Genomic DNA, 19,713 nt, shown 5'->3' on the forward strand with positions numbered 1-19,713 from the left:
TTCATAAGCCACCTCTCCATTCTTCTTAAGTATTTCAAAAGACCCAATATACCTAGGACTCAACTTTCCCTTCTTCCCAAACCTCATAACACCCTTCATAGGCAAAACTCGGAGTAGTACCTTCTCTCCTACCATGTAAGCAACATCACGAATCTTCCAGTCGGCATAACTCTTCTGTCTAGATTGTGCCGTGCGAAGTCGATCCTGAATCAACTTAAACTTCTCCAAATATCCTGAACCAAATCGATACCCAATAGCCTAGCCTCACCCAACTTAAACCAACCCACTGTAGACCGACACCGTCTCCTATATAAAGCCTCATACAGATCCATTTAAATCCTCAATTGGTAGCTGTTATCATAGGAAAACATTGCAAGCGGCATAAACGGATCCCAAGAACACCAAAAATCTATAACACAAGCACGTAGCATATCTTCCAATATCTGAATAGTGCGCTCGGACTGTCCGTCCATCTGAGGTTGAAATGTTGTACTCAACTGAACCCGTGTACCTAATTTTTGTTATATAACTCTCCGAAGCTATGATGTAAACTGCGTGCCCCGATCTGAAATGATGGACATTGGTACACCGTGCAGGAGAACAATCGCGCAGATATAAATCTCAGCCAACCGCTCCAAAGAATAAGTAGTATCGACTGGAATAAATTGCGCGGACTTGGTCAACCTATCTACAATCACCCAAACACCATCAAACTTTCTCAAAGTACATGGGAGTTCAACTACGAAGTCCATGGTAATACGCTCCCACTTCCACTCCAAAAATTCAAGTCTCTAAAGCAATCCGCCCGTTCTCTGATGCTCGTACTTCACATGTTGACAATTTAAACACCGAGCTACAAACCCAACTATATCTTTTTCATTTTTCTCCACCAATAGTGCTGCCTCAAGTCCTGGTACATCTTAGCGGCACCCGGATGAATGGAATACCATGAACTGTGGGCTTCTTCAAGAATCAACTCCCGCAGTCCATATACATTTGGAACACAAATCCGACCCTACATCCTCAATACCCCATCATTCCCAATAGTAACATCTCTGGCATCACCGTGTTGAACTGTGTCCTTAAGGACAAGCAAATGGGGATCATCATACTGGCGCTCTCTGATGCGGTCATATAAGAAAGACCGATAAACCACAAAAGCTAGAACCCGACTGGGATCCGTAATATCTAATCTCACAAACTAATTGGCCAGGGTCTGAACACCAACCACAAAAGGGCTTTCACCAACAGGAATGAATGCAAGGCTACCCATACTCATCACCTTTCTACTCAAGGCATCGGCCACCACATTGGCCTTCCCGGGATGATATAGAATAGTAATATCATAATCCTTTAGCAACTCTAACCATCTTTGCTGCCTCAAATTTATATCCTTCTATTTGAATAAGTGCTGAAGACTTCGATGATCTGTAAATACCTCACAAGACACACCGTAGAGATAGTGCCTCCAAAACTTTAAGGATGAACAATGGCTGCCAATTCTAAATCATGAACATGGTAGTTCTTTTCATGTGTCTTCAACTGGCGCGAAGCATAAACAATAAATCTACCCTCCTGCATTAAGACACACCCTATACCAATCCTAGAAGCATCACAATATACAGTATAAGAACCAGAAGTTAAAGGCAAAACTAGAACTGGAGTTATGGTCAAGGCATACTTGAGCTTCTGAAAGCTCTCTTCCCAATCATCCGACTACCTGAATGGAGCATCTTTCTAGGTAAATTTAGTCAAGGGTGATGTAATAGACGAGAAACCCTCCACAAAGTGACGATAATAACCAGCCAAGCCGAGAAAACTCTGAATCTCAATAGCTGAGGATGGCCTGGGCCAACTCTGAACTACCTCTATCTTCTTTGGATCCACCTTAATTCCCTCACTAGACACTATGTGTCCCAAGAATTCCACTGATCTAAGCTAGAACTCACACTTAGAGAATTTGGTATAAAGCCGCTCCTCTCAGCCTCTAAAATACAATACCCAAGTTCTGTGCATGCTCTTTATGGCTACATGAGTACATCAGGTTATCAACAATAAATACTACGACAAATGAATCTAGATATGGCTGGAGTACACTATTCATCAAGTGCATAAATGTTGCTAAGGTGTTGGTCAACCCAAAAGACATCACGAGAAATTCATAGTGACCATAACGAGTCCTGAATATTGTTTGTAGAATATTCGAATCCCAAATTTTCTACTGGTGATTCCCAGATCTCAAATCAATTTTGGAGAATACCCTTGCTCCCTGAAGCTGGTCAAATAAATCATCAATACGCGACAAAGGATACTTGTTCTTGATTGTAACTTTGTTCAACTACCTGTAGTCGATGCACATCCGCATAATACCATATTTCTTTTTCACAAACAGAACCGGTGCACCCCAAGGCGACACACTAGGCCTAATAAACCCCTTATCAAGAAGTTCCTGAAGTTACTCTTTCAATTCTTTCAACGCAGCTGGTGCTATACGATACGGAGGAATAGAAATGGGTTGTGTGCCCGGCACCAAGTCAATACCGAAATCAATATCCATATCGGGTGGAATACCCGGTAGGTCTGTAGGAAATACATCAGGAAAATCCCGCACTACCGGTACAGAATTAATAGTAGGAGTGTCTCCATAAACATCTCTCACAAAGGCCAAATATGACAAATACCCCTTCCTAACCATATGTTGAGCCTTCAAGTAAGAAATTACCCGGCTGGGAACAAAATCTGGAGAACCTCTCCACTCAACCTTCGGCAATCCCGGTATCGCCAACGTCACCATTTTTGTGTAACGGTCCAGAATTGCATGACATGGAGACAACCAATCCATACCCAAGATTACATCGAAATCAACCATACTAAGCAATAAGAGATCAACCCTAGTCTCTAGTCCCCCAATATTTACCACACACGACCGATATACACAGTCCACAATAATAGTATCACCCATCGGCATAGATACACGAACAGGGGAAACTAAGGACTCACATGGCATTTCCAAATAACGAACAAAAAATGATGAAACATATAAATATGTGGAACCAGGGTCAAATAATATAGAAGCTTCCATGTGGCACACTGAGACAATACCTTTGATCACTACATCTAAAGCAACGACATCTGTCTTGGCAGGAAAAGCATAGAATCGGGCTTGACTGCCACCTGATCGGTATCCCCCTCTTAGGTGACCCCTAGCTGACTGAGTCCCACCTCGACCTGGCTGGGCAGGTGGTAAAGCAACTGGTGCTGAAGTCGTATCCTGACTCCTCCGCTGAGCTAACCCTCCCATAAGGCGAGGGAAATACCTATTTATGTGACCCAAATCTCCACACTCAAAGCAACCCCTCTCTAAAAATGTCGGCAAGTTCTAAGGCAGACCTCGAGAATCAGAATAACTATAAGAAGAACTTGGTATAGATGAACCCTGAACTGAGGGTGCACGAGATGAAATCTGAGCTGGAAGTGCACTAAGAGTAGACTGACTATGTCGAGCACTGTATGAACTATGGCTAGCTGATGCACCACGATGAGTTGAATGAGCCATCTGAGCGGGCCTATAAAGATGACCCCAACTGTGATAGGGCTTCCCCCAGAAGGAACGCCGCTAGAATTACCCAGACCACGAGACCTCTTAGCCTCTCTCTCCTCACGCTCTTGAGTACGGACCATCTCTAGTCGTCGAGCACTGTCAACCACCTTGTTGAATCAAGCACCTACTACATTCCCCAGAGTCATAACAAAATGGAACTGCTGGTTGAGGCCATTAATAAACCTCCTAATTCTCTCTCTCTCTCTCTCTCTCTCTCTCTCTCTCTCTCTCTCTCTCTCTCTCTCTCTCTCTCTCTCTCTCTCTCTCTCGGACCCAAACAAAATGCATGACGGTCCAACTCTTAAAACCACATCTCATACTGAGTCATAGACATATTCTCCTGACAAAAATACTGGAACTGCCTGCGCAGTTCCTCTCTGCAGGTCTGTGGCACAAACTTCTCCAGAAATAATACAGAGAATTCATGCCAAAATAGTAGTGTTGCGCTAACTGGTCTGCTTATCTCATAAGTCTTCCGCCATCTGAAGGTTGCTCCAGTTAGCTGGAAAAAAGAAATGAGACTCCACTGGTCTCCAGAATGCCCGCTGTACAAAGCATCCGCTGATATATATCTAAGAAATCCTGAGCATCCTCTAACTTAGTCCCACTGAAAGTTGGAGGATTGAGTCTCCCAAACCTTTCTAATCTATTCTGCTCCTCGTCATTCATAATAGGACCCACTTGGGCCTGAGCAACTACAACCGGCTGGACTGGTAGTGCCCCCGGTATCTGAAGTCCATGCACTACCTACTTTATATTACGGGCGATAAGGGTATAAGTACCTCCTCCGGCTTGAGAAGTGGATGTTGTGGCCTGAGACGAAACCACCTAAGCAAGGCCTGTGCAAACAGTCAATATATGAGCTAAGGCCTCCTGAAGGCCTGGAATCACAATAGGCACAGCTGGTGGCTGAGCTGGCCCCGCCGGCTCGACAATATTTGGAACCTGCTTCTGAGCTGGAGTAACTGGTGGTTCTACAGGTGCAGCTCCAATTGTTGTACAAGCTACACCTCGACCTCTACCACGGCATCGGCCTCTACCACAGCCCCAGCCTCTCGTGGCCCTAACTGGTGGCTGACCATTCGATCCGGTAGTACGTGTCCTCATTATCTGTGAGATAATAGAATAACAGAAATTTAGTTTATGGAATCAACAAATTCGCACGACAGAATACAAGAAAGTGAAATTTTCCTAAGGGTTCGGCAGCCTCTCGAAGATAAGTACATACGTCTCCATAGCGATCTGCAAGACTCTACTGAACCTGCTCATGAATCATGAGACCTATGTAACCTAGGCTCTGATACCAACTTGTCACGACCCAAAAGCTCACTTATCGTGATGTCGCCTATCTCAATACTAGGAAAGCCGAAACTCTCAATAAACCACCATTTCTTTTTTGTTTGAAAACATAATATTCCAATTCAATGGAAAACCTCACAATTACAGATATAAAACACTCCCAAAACACTACAAAAAAAACTAGAATTAACTATGAATGTCGTCGCTAATCTGTGTCTAAAAGTCACCGTATCCGAAAGCACATGGATCTGCACACGAGGTGCAAAGTGTAGTATGAGTACAACCAACTCAATAAGTAACAAGATTGACCTTTGGACTGAAAGTAGTGACGAGCTCAGTAGGTACAGTCCAGTACAGAAATAACAGTACAGAAATGACAGTACAGAAATGTAGGCATGCTTTCAAGTTCAACAGTTAAACTTAGTACAAGTAAAATAGATCAATTCTGAACAATATGAGGAATATAGCATCTATGTATCTACATGCCAATGTACATACTGTATATGATGCACCTTAGTGAAAACTTTGTGTACTCACAATCTAAAAATACTCAATTACTCAGTATTGTATATGGTCAATCCAACCCAGGGAACACACACACACACACACACACACACACACACACATATATATATCTAGGGAAGATCTATCCCTCAATATAAATGCTTCGGGCAAGATTCATGCCCATGGAAGATCCATCCCTCAATATAAATCAACCGCTCTCACTGTGGGGGTGCAGACTTCGAAGGGGCTCCTTTAGCCCAAGCGCTATAATAGACAGATCCAGGCATAAATAAATAAATATATTGCGGTGTGCAGCCCGGTCCCATGAATATCACTCAAAATCTCCAGTTTCTAAGGCTCTCAATGACATGAAAATCAACCTGACATGATGATATGATGTATTAATAAATGACAACGGAGACTGAGATATGATATGTAAGTCATAGATGTGACTGAGTACAAAATTGTAAATTTAAACAAATAATTCAACAACAATACGACCCATGTGGGTCCCAAAATTATATCGGCGCGTAGCCTAAACATGATCTTTAGTATGAGTCTCAACTCAATTTCTCTAACACGAGGAGGATATGTGGATAATGACATTTATTTAATTATGCAATTCCACGGAATCAATTAAGTCACAATTCCCACGATGCACGGCCACACGCCCGTCACCTAGCATGTGCGTCATCTCCAAACAATTCATACAACACGTAATTTAGGGATTCATACCCTCAGAACCAAGTTTAGGAGTGTTACTTACCTCAAACCGTGTAATTCTTTACTCCACTATATCTTTTCCTCGTAAATCTGCCTCCAAACGCCTCGAATCTAGTCATAAATTATTCGATTTAGTCAATACAAAAATATTAGAAACTCAACCTCACAGACCTGCATGATCGTAGACTCATCCACGTGATCACGAAGCACAAATGCGTGACCTCTACTTCTGCTCGAATTCCTCTATGCGAACGCAACCTGCCTCACGCGTTCGCGATGTGTGTATTTCTCCAGCTACGCGGTCGCAGCCCATTCTATGCAATCGCATAGAACAATTGCTCAGCAGTCCACACTTAAACCTACGCGAACGCGGATATCCCCACGCGATCGCATAGCACAAAACCTCCATTGTCTAGCTAAGCCTACGAGATCTCGGACAAGTTCATGCGATTGCGTATAAGGAAACCAGGTATAGATATCAGAAAATTTTCAGCAACACTCCAAGTCAAAAAATTGATCCGTTAACCATCTGAAACTCACCTGAGGCCCTTGGGACCTCAACCAAATAGACCAACAAGTCCTAAAACATCATATGAACTTAGTCGAAACCTCAAATCACATCAAACAACGTTAAAATCATTAATCATACCCCAATTTAAATATAATGAGACTAAGAACTTTGAACTTCTACATTCGATACCGAAACCTATCAAATCAAGTCCGATTGACCTCAAAGTTTGCACACAATTCATAAATGACGTAACAGACCTATTCAAATTTTCAGAACTGGATTCCGACCCCGATATCAAAAAGTCAACTCCCCGGACACTCTTCTAGCTTAAGTTTTCATTTTGTAGACTTAGTCAATCAATTCATGTCAAAACCTCACCGGACCCGAACCAATTGTCCCAGCAAGTCAAATAACAACTATAAAGCACAAACTGAGCAGTAAATGGAGGAACAGATTTATCCCTATTGTGAGATTTGATGGGGAACGACCCCGATATTAAAAAGTCAACTCCCCGGTCAAACCTTCAACTTAAGTATTAATTTTGGAGACTAAGTGTCTCAATTCATATCAAAACCTCACCGGACCCGAACCAATTACCCCGTCAAGTCAAATAACAACTGTAAAGCACAAACTGAGCAGCAAAATACTCTTGATACCATATGTATAGTTTCCGTATCAATATCAACCAAGATGACCAATGAATAATTTATACATACTTAAATACAATTTCCAAATTGAATACAGTGAAGCGTCAAATGAGTTATTGAGCCAATTTAGGATTCAAATAAGGTAAAATAGTAGAGAGGTTGTGCAAATAGAATATCAATTTAGTTTAGTTTAGAAGTATATGAGATCCAATAAAAATATTGCATTTATACCAAATAAGACATTCAATCAAATTTTAACGAGATAAATATGAGATTTATTAAAGTAAAATGAATTAACAATTGTTCAGACAAATTACACGATGATAAGATAATGAGAAAGTTGAGGTATCAATTAGAGTAAAAATATAATCACCAATTAATTTAATAAATCTCCGATAAGATATGAGTTTTATTTTTGAAATACATACAATGTGGAACAACTTAAAAAAAATGTTTTTCATTTCCTCTACTAAATTCTCAGCAATTTAACATAACACATAGGATGCATGACTCACATAACAAGTCCATATTATTCTATTTTAAATATATATTGACTGTTAATTAATTATGATCAAATACAATGAAGTGATTTTTGAAATCACAGTAACCGTCCTAGCACGAAATGCATCATGAGAATCACAAATGGGAATTAACCTTAATTTTGCAATAATTTCATATTTGTACATTTGTTGCGGCGTGCAACCCGTTCCCACAATTTAATCCTTCAATTAAATTCCGTTGCAGCGTGCAACCCGATCCAACAATATAATCTTTCAAATAAATTTGTTGTGGCGTGTAACCCGATCCAACAATATAATCTTTCAAATAAATTCCGTTGCGGCGTGCAACCCGATCCAACAATATAATCTTTCAAATAAACGTGCAATCCGATCTAACAATATAATCTTTCAAATAAATTCTGTTGCGGCGTGAAACCCGATCTAACAATATAGATCATATTTGTTGCGGCGTGCAACGGATCCTCAAGCAACACAAATTAAGCAACTAATTTACAACCAACTATGGTATACCACAAAATCAAAAGGAATAACGAGGCTACACAAAGAAGTTAGAACTAATGAAAAAGATTACACGATAGCTCACGAAATCAAATAGCAAGGAAATGACAATCCATAAGCCAAGGCACAATTTATGAGCATCAATTGACAATTAAGGCATATAGCAGGTAAAGCATGAATTCAACAAGTGGTTACAATCAACAATTGGTATATAAGGCGATCTTGACAACTAAGATGGAACATGTGCTAATAATTTCAAGTAAAGCATGTACAAACAATGCTAACATAAAATATGTAAGCATGAAATGATAATTACAATTAGTTACATGAAGGGAGCCTAACAGTCCAAACCGGTCAAATACCAAATATAGGTCGTGTACCCACTCGTCACCTCGCGTACACGACCTTCACATAACACGAATGACACAATCACCTCAAATCCTAAGGGGTGGTTACCCCACACAAAGTTAGACAAGACACTTACCTTAGCCGATATTCCAAAATGGTCTTCTCGCGTAAAATGACCTCCGGACGGGTCAAATCTGAAATTCGTCCCTTAATAATACTACTATGGTCCACCACTCTAAAAAAAATTCAATCTACAATAATGCAACACAATTGCACCAATAATAGTAAAGCAATTTCAAGATTTTTGGTCATTTAGGCATTGTTTCAAACACCTAGAGTACATAGCATTTTACTACCTCTAGTAATGGTGTTTCTTCATCCAACAATCCCTCCTTCCCACCAACAAGAGATACTAAACCATCCTTTGTATACAAACAACCTTCTTTAGCACCATTAAAATCATCAATGAACTCACATCTACCCAATTGTTGCTATTTAATTCATTACAAAATCTCTACAACACCCAATAATCTAGTTTAAGTATTTATGGCTTCCAAGCACCATCAAATATGTGTTAATACTTATTTCTTGCTCACATACTCATACTAAATCCATATATATATCTCTAAGGGTGTAGGATTACCTTTTGGAAGAAATCTTGCCAAAACTCTCTTTTGAGTTCTTGAAGAAATTTCTTGAAGATCTAAGAATTTCATGGTGGAGAGTTAGTTTTATCGTGGAAATGATAGATTGAAACACCAATTTAGTTGGGATTACTCACCTTGGAGATGGGGGAGTTGGAGGTCTTGAGAGAGTGAAGGAAACCACAAAAATTCGGCCAAGAAGAATGGGAAAAAATGAGCCCCAAAATGAGTATATAACATTTTGAGAGCCACAGGTGGAGTAGGGCGCAACCTGTGGCCCAATTTCCACAACCTCAAAAATCCCAGCGCCAGGGCTAGCGCCCTACGCTACCTTGGGTGCTGGTTGTAATGACCCAACTGATCGTTTTACCTTCTAGAACCCTGTTCCCCTAAATAATACTCCTCATATGTGCTTTTACTGTTTTTATGACTTGCGAGGATGGTTAGTTCGGGATTTGGAAGTGTTCGGGTTGAAATCAGAACACTTGGTTCCTTAGTTTGGCTTTAAAAGGCCAAGTTTGACTTCGGTCAATATTTTTAGAAAACGACCACGAAATCGAGATTTTACAGTTCCAATAAGTTCCTATGATGATTTTAGACTCATATGTTCAAATCGAGTTTTGGACAACCCGAGAACGTTTCGGCGCTTAATAGTGAAAACTAGCTATTTGAAGGTTTTAAGGTTCTTTAAATTTGGTTTGGAGTAGGTTTTGGAGTAATCGAGGTCCGTTTGGAATTTCGAGCCTGGGAATATTTTCGTATGGTGATTTAAGACTTGCACGCAAAATTGGGAGTCATTCCGAGTAGATTAAGTATGCTTAGGAGCGTTCGGAGTAAGTTTGAAGACTGTGAAAATTCAAGTTGAATCAATTTTTTTTGAGGTATGATTCTTAGTTTTGATGTTGTTTTACACGTTCTGAGGTTTCGAGTGAGTCTGTTTTATGATTTCGAACTTATTGGTATGTTCAGGCGGGGCCCTGGGGGCCTCGGGTGTTAACCGGACGAGGCTCAGACCAATTTTGGAATTTGGAGTTGCAACTGAAGCTTCCAGCTTTTGCTATAATCGCGCATGAGCTTGGCCAGTCGCAAGTGCGAGCTCGTAGAAGCGGACCAGCCAGGGATGCACAGGGATCATAGAAGCGGATTTTTTGGCTCACCTATGAGCGCTCAGGTACAGAGGAAGAGGGCGCAGACGCGGCGTGGGCCGCAAGTGCGGAAGAAGCATCGCATAAGCGGTCCTTAGGCCGTAGATGCGGAGCTTGTCCAAGTGGGGGAAACTCGCACCTGCGAGGAATTTTCCGCAGGCACGGTAGTACCTCCGCAGGTGCGAAAATGCTGCTGGGCAGAACGTTTTAAAAGAACAATGCTCAGCCATTTTAGCCCATATTTCCTCCATTCTTGGGCGATTTTGGAGCTTTTTAAGAAGAGTATTCACATAGCAACTTGGAAGTCAGTATTCAACCTATTGTGAGTTAAATACATAGATTATGGGTAGATTATAACATCTAAATTGTGGAAATCATGGGTTTAGATGAAAAACCTAGGATTGGATAAAAATGAGATTTTAACCACGAAAATAGTTTTGGAGTGGGATGAAAATTATATATTTGAGTTCTTGAGATTATGGGTAACGATTTCCTCTGAATATTTTTGGAATCCAGGCACATGGGCCCGGGGTGAATTTTAGAAATTTTACCATTTTGGGACGGATAATTAATCTAATACTCTAATTTTAAATTTTTAAGCATGTATTAATTATTTTATATAATATTTGGCTAGTTTCGGATTTTTCGGCATCGAATTGAGGCTTAAACACGAAGTTGTGATCGGGAAGTAGTCTTTGAGACAAGGTAAGTCTCTTCTCTAACCTTGTAAAAGAGAATTTACCCCCATAGGTCATTTAAACTAATAATTTGTGCTAATTGTGTAGGGTTATGTACGCACGAGGTTGCGAGAGTCCGTACGTTGCTACTAATTATGCTATGTCCGGGTAGTTTAGGACTCAAATCATGAATTACTTGTAATAATTGCATCATTTATTAATTAAAGTACTGGATTTATATTTGAAATTGTTAGAGGAAATAATAAAAGACTCATATTTCACATACTTGAATTTTTGTGCAAATTATTTGATCGTTGATAGAAATTGTACATCCTTATGTGTTAGCCTTATGATAACTTCTCATTCTGGAGTTTCATAATAAAATGTCCTCCCTTCTTATGGAGTGAACCGAACGCCTCGGCAGTATAGATATATCTATGGATCGTGTCGCACGTCCCTCAGCAGTGTATACGACACTCTGGACCGGGTCAAACGGCCTCGGCATAAATCGTGCTTAATAATAATAATTTCATGATGCCTTGACATTTTATTGCAGCTTGTGAAAATATATGCTTAATTGGAAATTATTGAATTTGAAAGAATTATTTATTTCCGCTTGTTAAGAAAATTATTGTTATTCACATAAATCATGTCTATTTAAATATATCTATTTTAATATTATTGACCTATAGTGAGTGTCAAAGTCGACCTCTCGTCACTACTACTTCGAGATTAGACTTGATAATTACTGGGTACACGTTGTTTACGTACTCGTGCTACGCTTGCTGCACTTTTTGTGTAGGATCTAAGACAGGAGTTTTAGGTGGTCCTACCGGTGCGCATCCATGTTACCCCGAGGTCTTTCTGAGTCGTTCTGTAGCAACTAGTGCCTCTCCCTATATTTGTATTATGTCTATTTTATTTCAGACAGTATTTAGAATTTTTGTATAATCTACTAGTTCCTCATATACTTGTGACACCAGGTCTTGGCACACACACTGGTAGAATTTGGAGTTTGAATTATTTTTTTTCTTGGGTTTTATTTAATTAGAACCTTTCATATTTTCATAAATCTTGCAAGTAAGAAGAGTTTAATTACTCGAAAAATTTCTAACAGAATAAATATATGTTTAATTCACAACCTTTCATATTTTCTTAAATCTTGCAAGTAAGAAGAGCTTAGTTACTCGGAAAATTTCTAAAAGAATAAATATATGTTTAATTCACTAGTCGGCTGGCCTAGATGTGATGTTGGGTGCCATCACGACCTATAGGTTAAATTGGGTCGTGACAACATGGTATCAGAGCACTAGGTTCACGTAGGTCTCACAAGTTATGACTAGGCCTAATAAAGTCTTGCGAATTAGTACAGAGACGTCTGTACTTATCTTCGATAGGCTATAGGGTGTTAGGAAAGTACCTTTCTTTATCTCCTATCGTGCAGTTGATGTAGTACTAAGTATCTTTCACTTATTTTCTCATAAATGGTGAGAACGCGCTCTACGGAGGTTCCATACCAGGGAAGAGCTGCTCCTCCTGTTGTTAGAGGCAGGGGCAGAGGCCGAGGGAGGGCTCTTGCGCGTGGTAGGGAACGAGGACGTCCCATAGTTGTTCTAGTTATGCCACTTGTGGATCCAGTAGAGGATCCTATCATCGAGGAGCAGGGCGAGGTGCCCGCAGCCGAGCCAACTTAAGTGGATTTCACATCCGCACCGGGATTGCAGGAGGTCATGGGTCGTATGCTATGGTTCATGGACACTATGACTTAGGCCGGTATATTTCTGGCAAACCCATTCACTTCTTAGGCGGGTGGGGGAGCACAGACCTCTACCGCACATGCTCATGGGCAAGCAGCTGCTGTATATCAGACCCAGGGTGCACTACCCGTGGGTGGAGCCCAGCCAGATGGCAGCAGCTACACCTGAGCCCAGACCAGTTACGGCCGCCGAGCCGCAGAAGCTATTGGACAGATGGACTAGGATACATCCTCCTGTATCTGGGGGTGAGCGACATGAGGATCCCCGGGACTTCATTGATAAGTGCAGGGACATACTGTGCAACATGAGGATATTTGAGTCTCATAGGGTAGATTTTGCTACCTTTCAGCTGGAGGGCAGGGACCGTAGGTGGTGGAAGTTCTATATTCTTGGCAGACCAGCAGATTCTCCTCCCATGACTTGGGGCATGTTCAACCATTTTTTCCTGGATAGGTATATTCCACCCTCCTAGAGGTAAGAGTTACGGTTTCAGTTTGAGCAGCTTTAGCAGGGTTAGATGTCAGTGACCGAGTATGAGGTGAGGTTCTCTAAGTTGTCTCGCCATGAAATTATGATACTCCCTACTGATGCGGAGAGAGTACGGAGGTTGGTTGCGGGTTTGCACATTGGCATTCAAGGCACTATGTCCCGAGAGGTTGATATGGGGACTTCTTATGAGCTGGTTGTGGAGATAGCCCAGAGGATTGAGGGTATGCGTCAGCGTAGCCGAGAGCAGGATATGAGAGATAAGTGGTTTCGATATTTTAGAGAGTGCAGAGGTGCAATGTCTGGTGGGTAGAGGTCATCCTATAGGTGGAGGCCAGCCAGGTGGAGGCCATCCAGGTGGCGCTCCAGCTCGATTTTATGCTTTTCCGTCCAGACCATATGCAGAGGCCTCAAATATCATGATCACAGGTATTATTTCTGTCTGCGGTAAAGATGCCTCCGTATTATTTGATTCAAGGTCTACATATTCCTATGTGTCATCTCTATTAGCTCATTTCCTAGGTGTTTCTCGTGAGTCCTTGGGTACTCTTGTTTATGTGTCCACTCCTCTGTGCGATTCTGTTGTTGTGGATCAGATTTAGTCCGACATTGTTACATTCTGTGGTTATGAAACTAGAGCAGATCTTCTGCTGTTTCAGATGACTGACTTCGAGATCATCCTGGGCATGGACTGGTTATCTCCATATCATGCCATCCTAGATTTCCACACCAAGACTGTTACCTTGGCGATTCCAGCGTTACCTAGATTGGAATGGAAGGGTTCGTCTGTCAGTGCATCTAATCAGGTTATTTCCTTTCTAAATGCTCAACACATTGTTGATAAGGGTTGTTTGGCTTATCTGGCCTATGTTTGGGACACTACTGCAGAGACTCCGATGATTGATTCAGTGCCTGTAATCCTGGAATTCTCCGATGTAATTCCTTCAGATCTTCCAGGCATGCCACTAGATCATGATATTAATTTCTGTATTGACTTGGCTCAAGATACCCACCCTATATCTATCCTACCATATTGCATGGATCCCAAAGAGTTAAAGGAGCTAAAAGAACAGCTTGAGGAGTTACTAACCAAAGGGTTCGTCAGGCTGAGTGTATCGCCTTGGGGTTCACCGGTATTATTTGTGAAGAAGAAGGATGGAACTATGTTTATGTGTATTGATTATCGCCAATTGAACAAAGTTACCATTAAGAACAAGTGCCCATTGCCGCGTATTGATGATCTATTTGACCAGTTGCATGGTGCTAGGGTGTTCTCTAAGATCGACTTGAGCTCGGGGAACCATCAGTTGAAGATTCGGGATTCGAATGTTCTGAAGACTACTTTCCGGACTAGATATGGTCATTATGAGTTTGTGGTGACATCCTTCGGTTTGACCAATGCCCTATCGGCGTTTATGGGTTTGATGAACAGGGTGTTCAGGCCATATATTGACTCATTTGTTGTTGTCTTCATTGATGACATTTTGATCTACTCGCGCAATAAGGAAGAGCACGAGCACCATATGAGAGTGTTGCTTCAGACCTTGCGGGAACAAAAACTATATGATATGTTCTCCAAATGTGAGTTTTAGCTAAACTCTATAGCATTTTTGGGTAATATTGTATTGGACGAGGGTATTAAAGTTGATCCTAAAAAGATCGAGGCAATTTAGAATTGGCATCGTCCCACTTCAGCGACTGAGATCAGGAGTTTCCTAGGTTTAGCAGGTTATTATCGTCGGTTCGTGCAGGGTTTTTCATCTATTGCAGCACCTTTGACCAAATTAACCTAGAAGGGTGCTCCGTTCCGATGGTCCGATGATTGTGAGGAGAGCTTTCAGAAGCTCAAGACAGCATTGACTACAACACCAGTGTTAGTGTTTCCTTCCGATTAAGGGATGTATAAAGTGTATTGCGACACTTCACGCATTGACCTGGGTTGTGTATTGATGCAGGAGGGGCGAGTTATTGCATATGCCTCACGTCAGCTGAAACCCCACGAGAAGAATTACCCGGTACATGATTCGGAGTTAGCTGCGATTGTTCACGCTCTTAAGATTTGGAGGCATTATTTTTATGGGGTGTCTTGTGAGGTTTACACTGATCATCGCAATTTGCAGCATTTGTTTAAGTAGAGGGACCTAAATTTGAAGCAGCGCAGATGGCTTGAGTTACTAAAAGATTATGATATTACTATCCTGTATTATCCGGGCAAAGCAAATGTAGTTGCAGATGCCTTAAGTAGAAAGGCGGAGAGTATGGGTAGTTTGGCTTTTATTTCAGCAGAGGAGAGGCCATTAGCTTTGGATATTCAATCCTTGGCTAACAAACTTGTGAGGTTGGATATTCCAGAGCCCAGTCGAGTTCTTGCATGTGTTGTTGCCCAGTCTTCACTATTTGAGCAGATCAAGACTCGCCAGTTTGATGACCCACACTTATTAGTTCTTCGAGAAACGGTACTACGAGGTGCTGCCAAGGAGGTTACTATCGGCGAAGATGATGTTCTGCGACTCCGGGGTCATCTATGTGTTCCTAATATAGATGGGCTAAGGGAAACGATCCTAGAGTAGGCACACAATTCTAGGTATTCTATTCATCCGGGTGCCACAAAAATATATCGTGACCTGAGGCAGCATTATTGGTGGTGGAGGATGAAGAAGGACATAGTTGAGTATGTAGCTAGGTGCCTAAATTGCCATCAAGTTAAGTATGAGCACCAGAACCAAGGTGGCCTACTTCAACAGATGACTATACCATAATGGAAATGGGAACGCATTACTATGGACTTTGAAGTTGGGTTGCCGCGAACCTTGCGGAAGTTTGATGCAGTTTGGGTCATTGTCGACAGGTTGACCTAGTCGGCACACTTCATTCTGGTTGTGACTACGTATACTTCAAAGAGGTTGGCCCAGATTTATATTCAGGAGATAGTTCGGTTGCATGATGTGCCAATTTCCATCATATCAGATAGAGGCCCTCAGTTTACTTCATATTTCTGGAGAGCAGTATAGAGTGAATTGAGGACCCGTGTAGAGCTCAGCACAGCCTTTCATCCGCAGACCGACGGGCAGTAGGAGCGGACAGTTCAACTCTTGGAGGATATGCTTAGGGCATGTGTGATTGACTTTGGAGGTCAGTTGGATCGTTTCTTGCCTTTGGCCGAGTTTGCTTATAACAATAGTTACCAATCCAAAAATGAGATGTCTCCATTTGAGGCTTTGTATGGTCGGCGATGTCGTTCACCCATCGGGTGGTTTGCGCCTGGTGAGGCTAGGTTATATGGTACTGATTTAGTTAAGGATGCCTTGGAAAAGTTAAAGTTGATTCAGGAGTGACTTCGTATAGCACATTCCAGACAGAAGAGTTACGCGGATTAGAAAGCGTGTGATTTTTCATTTATGGTGGGTGAAAAAGTTCTCTTGAAGGTTTCACCAATGAGGGAATCATGAGATTCGGGAAGAAGGGCAAGTTGAGCCCAAGGTTTATAGGCCCATTTGAGGTGTTGAGACAGTTGGGGAGGTTGCTTACGAGCTTTCTTTGCTGCCCAGTCTATCTGGAGTTCATCCAATTTTCCATGTATCTATGCTCCGAAAATATCATGCCGATCTGTCACATTTGTTAGACTTCAGCACAATTCAGCTAGATAAGAGCTTGGGTTATGAAGAGGAACCAATTGCTATTGTTGATAGACAAGTTCGTCAGTTGAGGTCCAAGAAGATTTCTGGAGTAAAATTCCAGTGGAGGGGCCAACTAGTCGGGGAAGCAACTTGGGAGGCCAAGGAGGACATGCGGAGCTCATATCCGTATTTGTGCAGCACTTTAGGTATAATTCTAAATCCATTCGAGAAGAAACGTTTGTTTAAGAGGTGGAGAATGTAACGACCCAACTAGTCATTTTGCCTTCTAGAACCTCATTCCCCTAAATAAGACTCCCCATATGTGTTTTTACTTTTTTATGACTTGCGGGGATAGTTAGTTTGGGATTTGGAAGTGTTCGGGTTGAAATCGGAACACTTGGTTCCTTAGTTTTGTTTTAAAAGGCCAAGTTTGACTTCGGTCAACATTTTTAGAAAACGATCCCTGAATCAGGATTTGACGGTTCCAATAGGTTCGTATAATATTTTGGACATGGGCGTATGTTCGAATCGGGTTTTGCACAACCCGGGAGTGTTTCGGTGCTTAATAGTGAAAACTAGCTATTTGAAGGTTTTAAGGTTATTTACATTTGGTTTGGAGCAGGTTTTGGCGTAATCGAGGTCCATTTGGAATTCTGAGTCTGGCAATAGTTCCGTATGGTGATTTAAGACTTGCATGCAAAATTTGGAGTCATTCCGAGTAGTTTAAGTATGTTTCAGCGCGTTCGGAGTAAGTTTGAAGAATTTGAAAATTCTAAGTTAAATCAATTTGGTTTGAGGTATGATTCTTAGTTTTGATGTTGTTTTACATGTTCCAAGGGTTTGGGCGAGTCCGTTTTATGATTTCAAACTTGTTGGTATGTTCAGGCGGGGCCCCGGGGGACCTCGGTTGCTAACCGAACGAGGCTCGGGCCAATTTTGGAATTTGGAGTAGCAGTTGAAGCTTCCTGCTTCTGCTGCAATCGCACATGCTCTTGACCAGTCGCAGGTGCGAGCTCGCAACCCAGGGATGTCCAGGGATCGTATAAACAAAATTTTTGGCGCACCTGCGAGCGCGCAGGTGGGAAGGAAGAGGGTGCTGAAGCGGCGTGGGCCGCAGGTGCGGAAGAAGCATCACAAAAGCGGACGCGCATAATCGGTCCTTAGGCCACATATGTGAAGCTTGGCCAGGTGGGGGAAACTCGGACCTGCGAGGATTTTTCCGCATGTGCGGTAGTACCTCCGCAGGTGCGATAATGTTGTTGGGCATAACGTTTTAAAAGAATGATGCCCAACCATTTTAGGCCATATTTCCTCCATTCTTAGGCGATTTTGGACCTTTTTGAGAGGAGTATTCACTTAGCAACTTGGAGGTAAGTTAATTCTACCTATTGTGAGTTAAATACATAGATTATGGGTAGATTATAACATGTAAATTGTGGAAATTTAGGGTTTAGATGAAAAACCTAGGTTTAGATAAAAATGAGATTTGAACCACGTAAATGGTTATGGAATGGGATGAAATTTATATTTTTGAGTTCTTGAGATTATGGATAACCATTTCCTCCGAAAATTTTCGGAATCCGGGCACGTAGGCCTAGGGTGAATTTTAGGAATCTTCCCATTTTGGTTCGGGTAATTAATCTAATACTCTAATTTTGAATTTTTAAGCATGTAATAATTATTTTATATAACATTTGGCTAGTTTCGGATTTCTCGGCATCGAATTGAGGCTTAAACGCGATGTTGTGATCGGAAAGTGGGATTTGAGACAAAGTAAGTCTTTTGGCTAACCTTGTAAGAGGGAATTTACCCCATAGGTGATTTAAATTAATAATTTGTGCTAATTGTGGGGGGCTACGTACGCACGAGGTGATGAGAATCCGTGCATAACTACTAATTATGCGATGTCCGGGTAGTTTAGGACTCAAATCACGAATTACTTATAATAATTGCATCATTTATTAATTAGAGTACTGGATTAATATTTGAAATTGTTAGAGGAAATAATAAATGATCGGAATTTCGCATACTTGAATTTTTGTGCAAATTACTTGACCGTTGATAGAAATTGTACATCCTTATGTGTTAGCCTTGTGATAACTTCTCATTCCGGAGGTTCATAAGAAAATGCCCACCTTTCTTATGGAGCGGGCCGAATGCCTCGGCAGTATAGATGCATCTATGAATCGTGCTGCACGTCCCTCGGCAGTGTACACGACACTCTGGACCTGGCCGAACGACCTCGGCATAAATCGTGCTTAATAATAATAATTACACGATGACTTAACATTTTATTGCAGCTAGTGAAGATAAATGATTAATTGGAATTTATTGAATTTGAAAGAATTATTTATTTCCGCTTGTTAAGAAAATTATTGTTATTCACATAAATCATGTCTATTTAAATATTTCTATTTTAATATTATTGACCCATAGTGAGTGTCAAAGTCGACCTCTCGTCACTACTTCTTGGAGATTAGACTTGATACTTACTGGGTACACGTTGTTTACGTAGTCATGCTACGCTTGTTGCACTCTTTGTGCAGGATCTGAGACAGGAGCTTTAGGTGGTCCTACCGGTGTGCATCCACGTTACCCCGAGGCCTAGTGGTGATCTTCCTATCTGCGTCATTCTGTAGCAACTAGTGCCTCTCCCTTTATTTGTATTCTGTCTATTTCATTTCAAACAACATTTAGAAATTTTGTATAATCTACTAGTAGCTCATATACTTATG

General features: G+C 41.4%; 1 protein-coding gene across 1 annotated transcript in view; it reads left to right on the forward strand.

The window, feature by feature from the left end:
* LOC138896361 (uncharacterized) overlaps nucleotides 1–14,953 on the forward strand; it is a 28,188-nt gene extending 13,235 nt beyond the window's left edge. Inside the window, exons 9-10 of the mRNA XM_070181166.1 lie at nucleotides 14,021–14,457; nucleotides 14,629–14,953. Coding sequence (XP_070037267.1) covers nucleotides 14,021–14,457; nucleotides 14,629–14,953 — 762 coding nt within the window. The remainder of the gene's footprint in view (nucleotides 1–14,020; nucleotides 14,458–14,628) is intronic.
* The last annotated feature ends 4,760 nt before the right edge of the window (nucleotides 14,954–19,713 follow it).

Source organism: Nicotiana tomentosiformis, chromosome 7 (assembly GCF_000390325.3).
Source record: "Nicotiana tomentosiformis chromosome 7, ASM39032v3, whole genome shotgun sequence".
Lineage (NCBI taxonomy): Eukaryota > Viridiplantae > Streptophyta > Magnoliopsida > Solanales > Solanaceae > Nicotiana > Nicotiana tomentosiformis.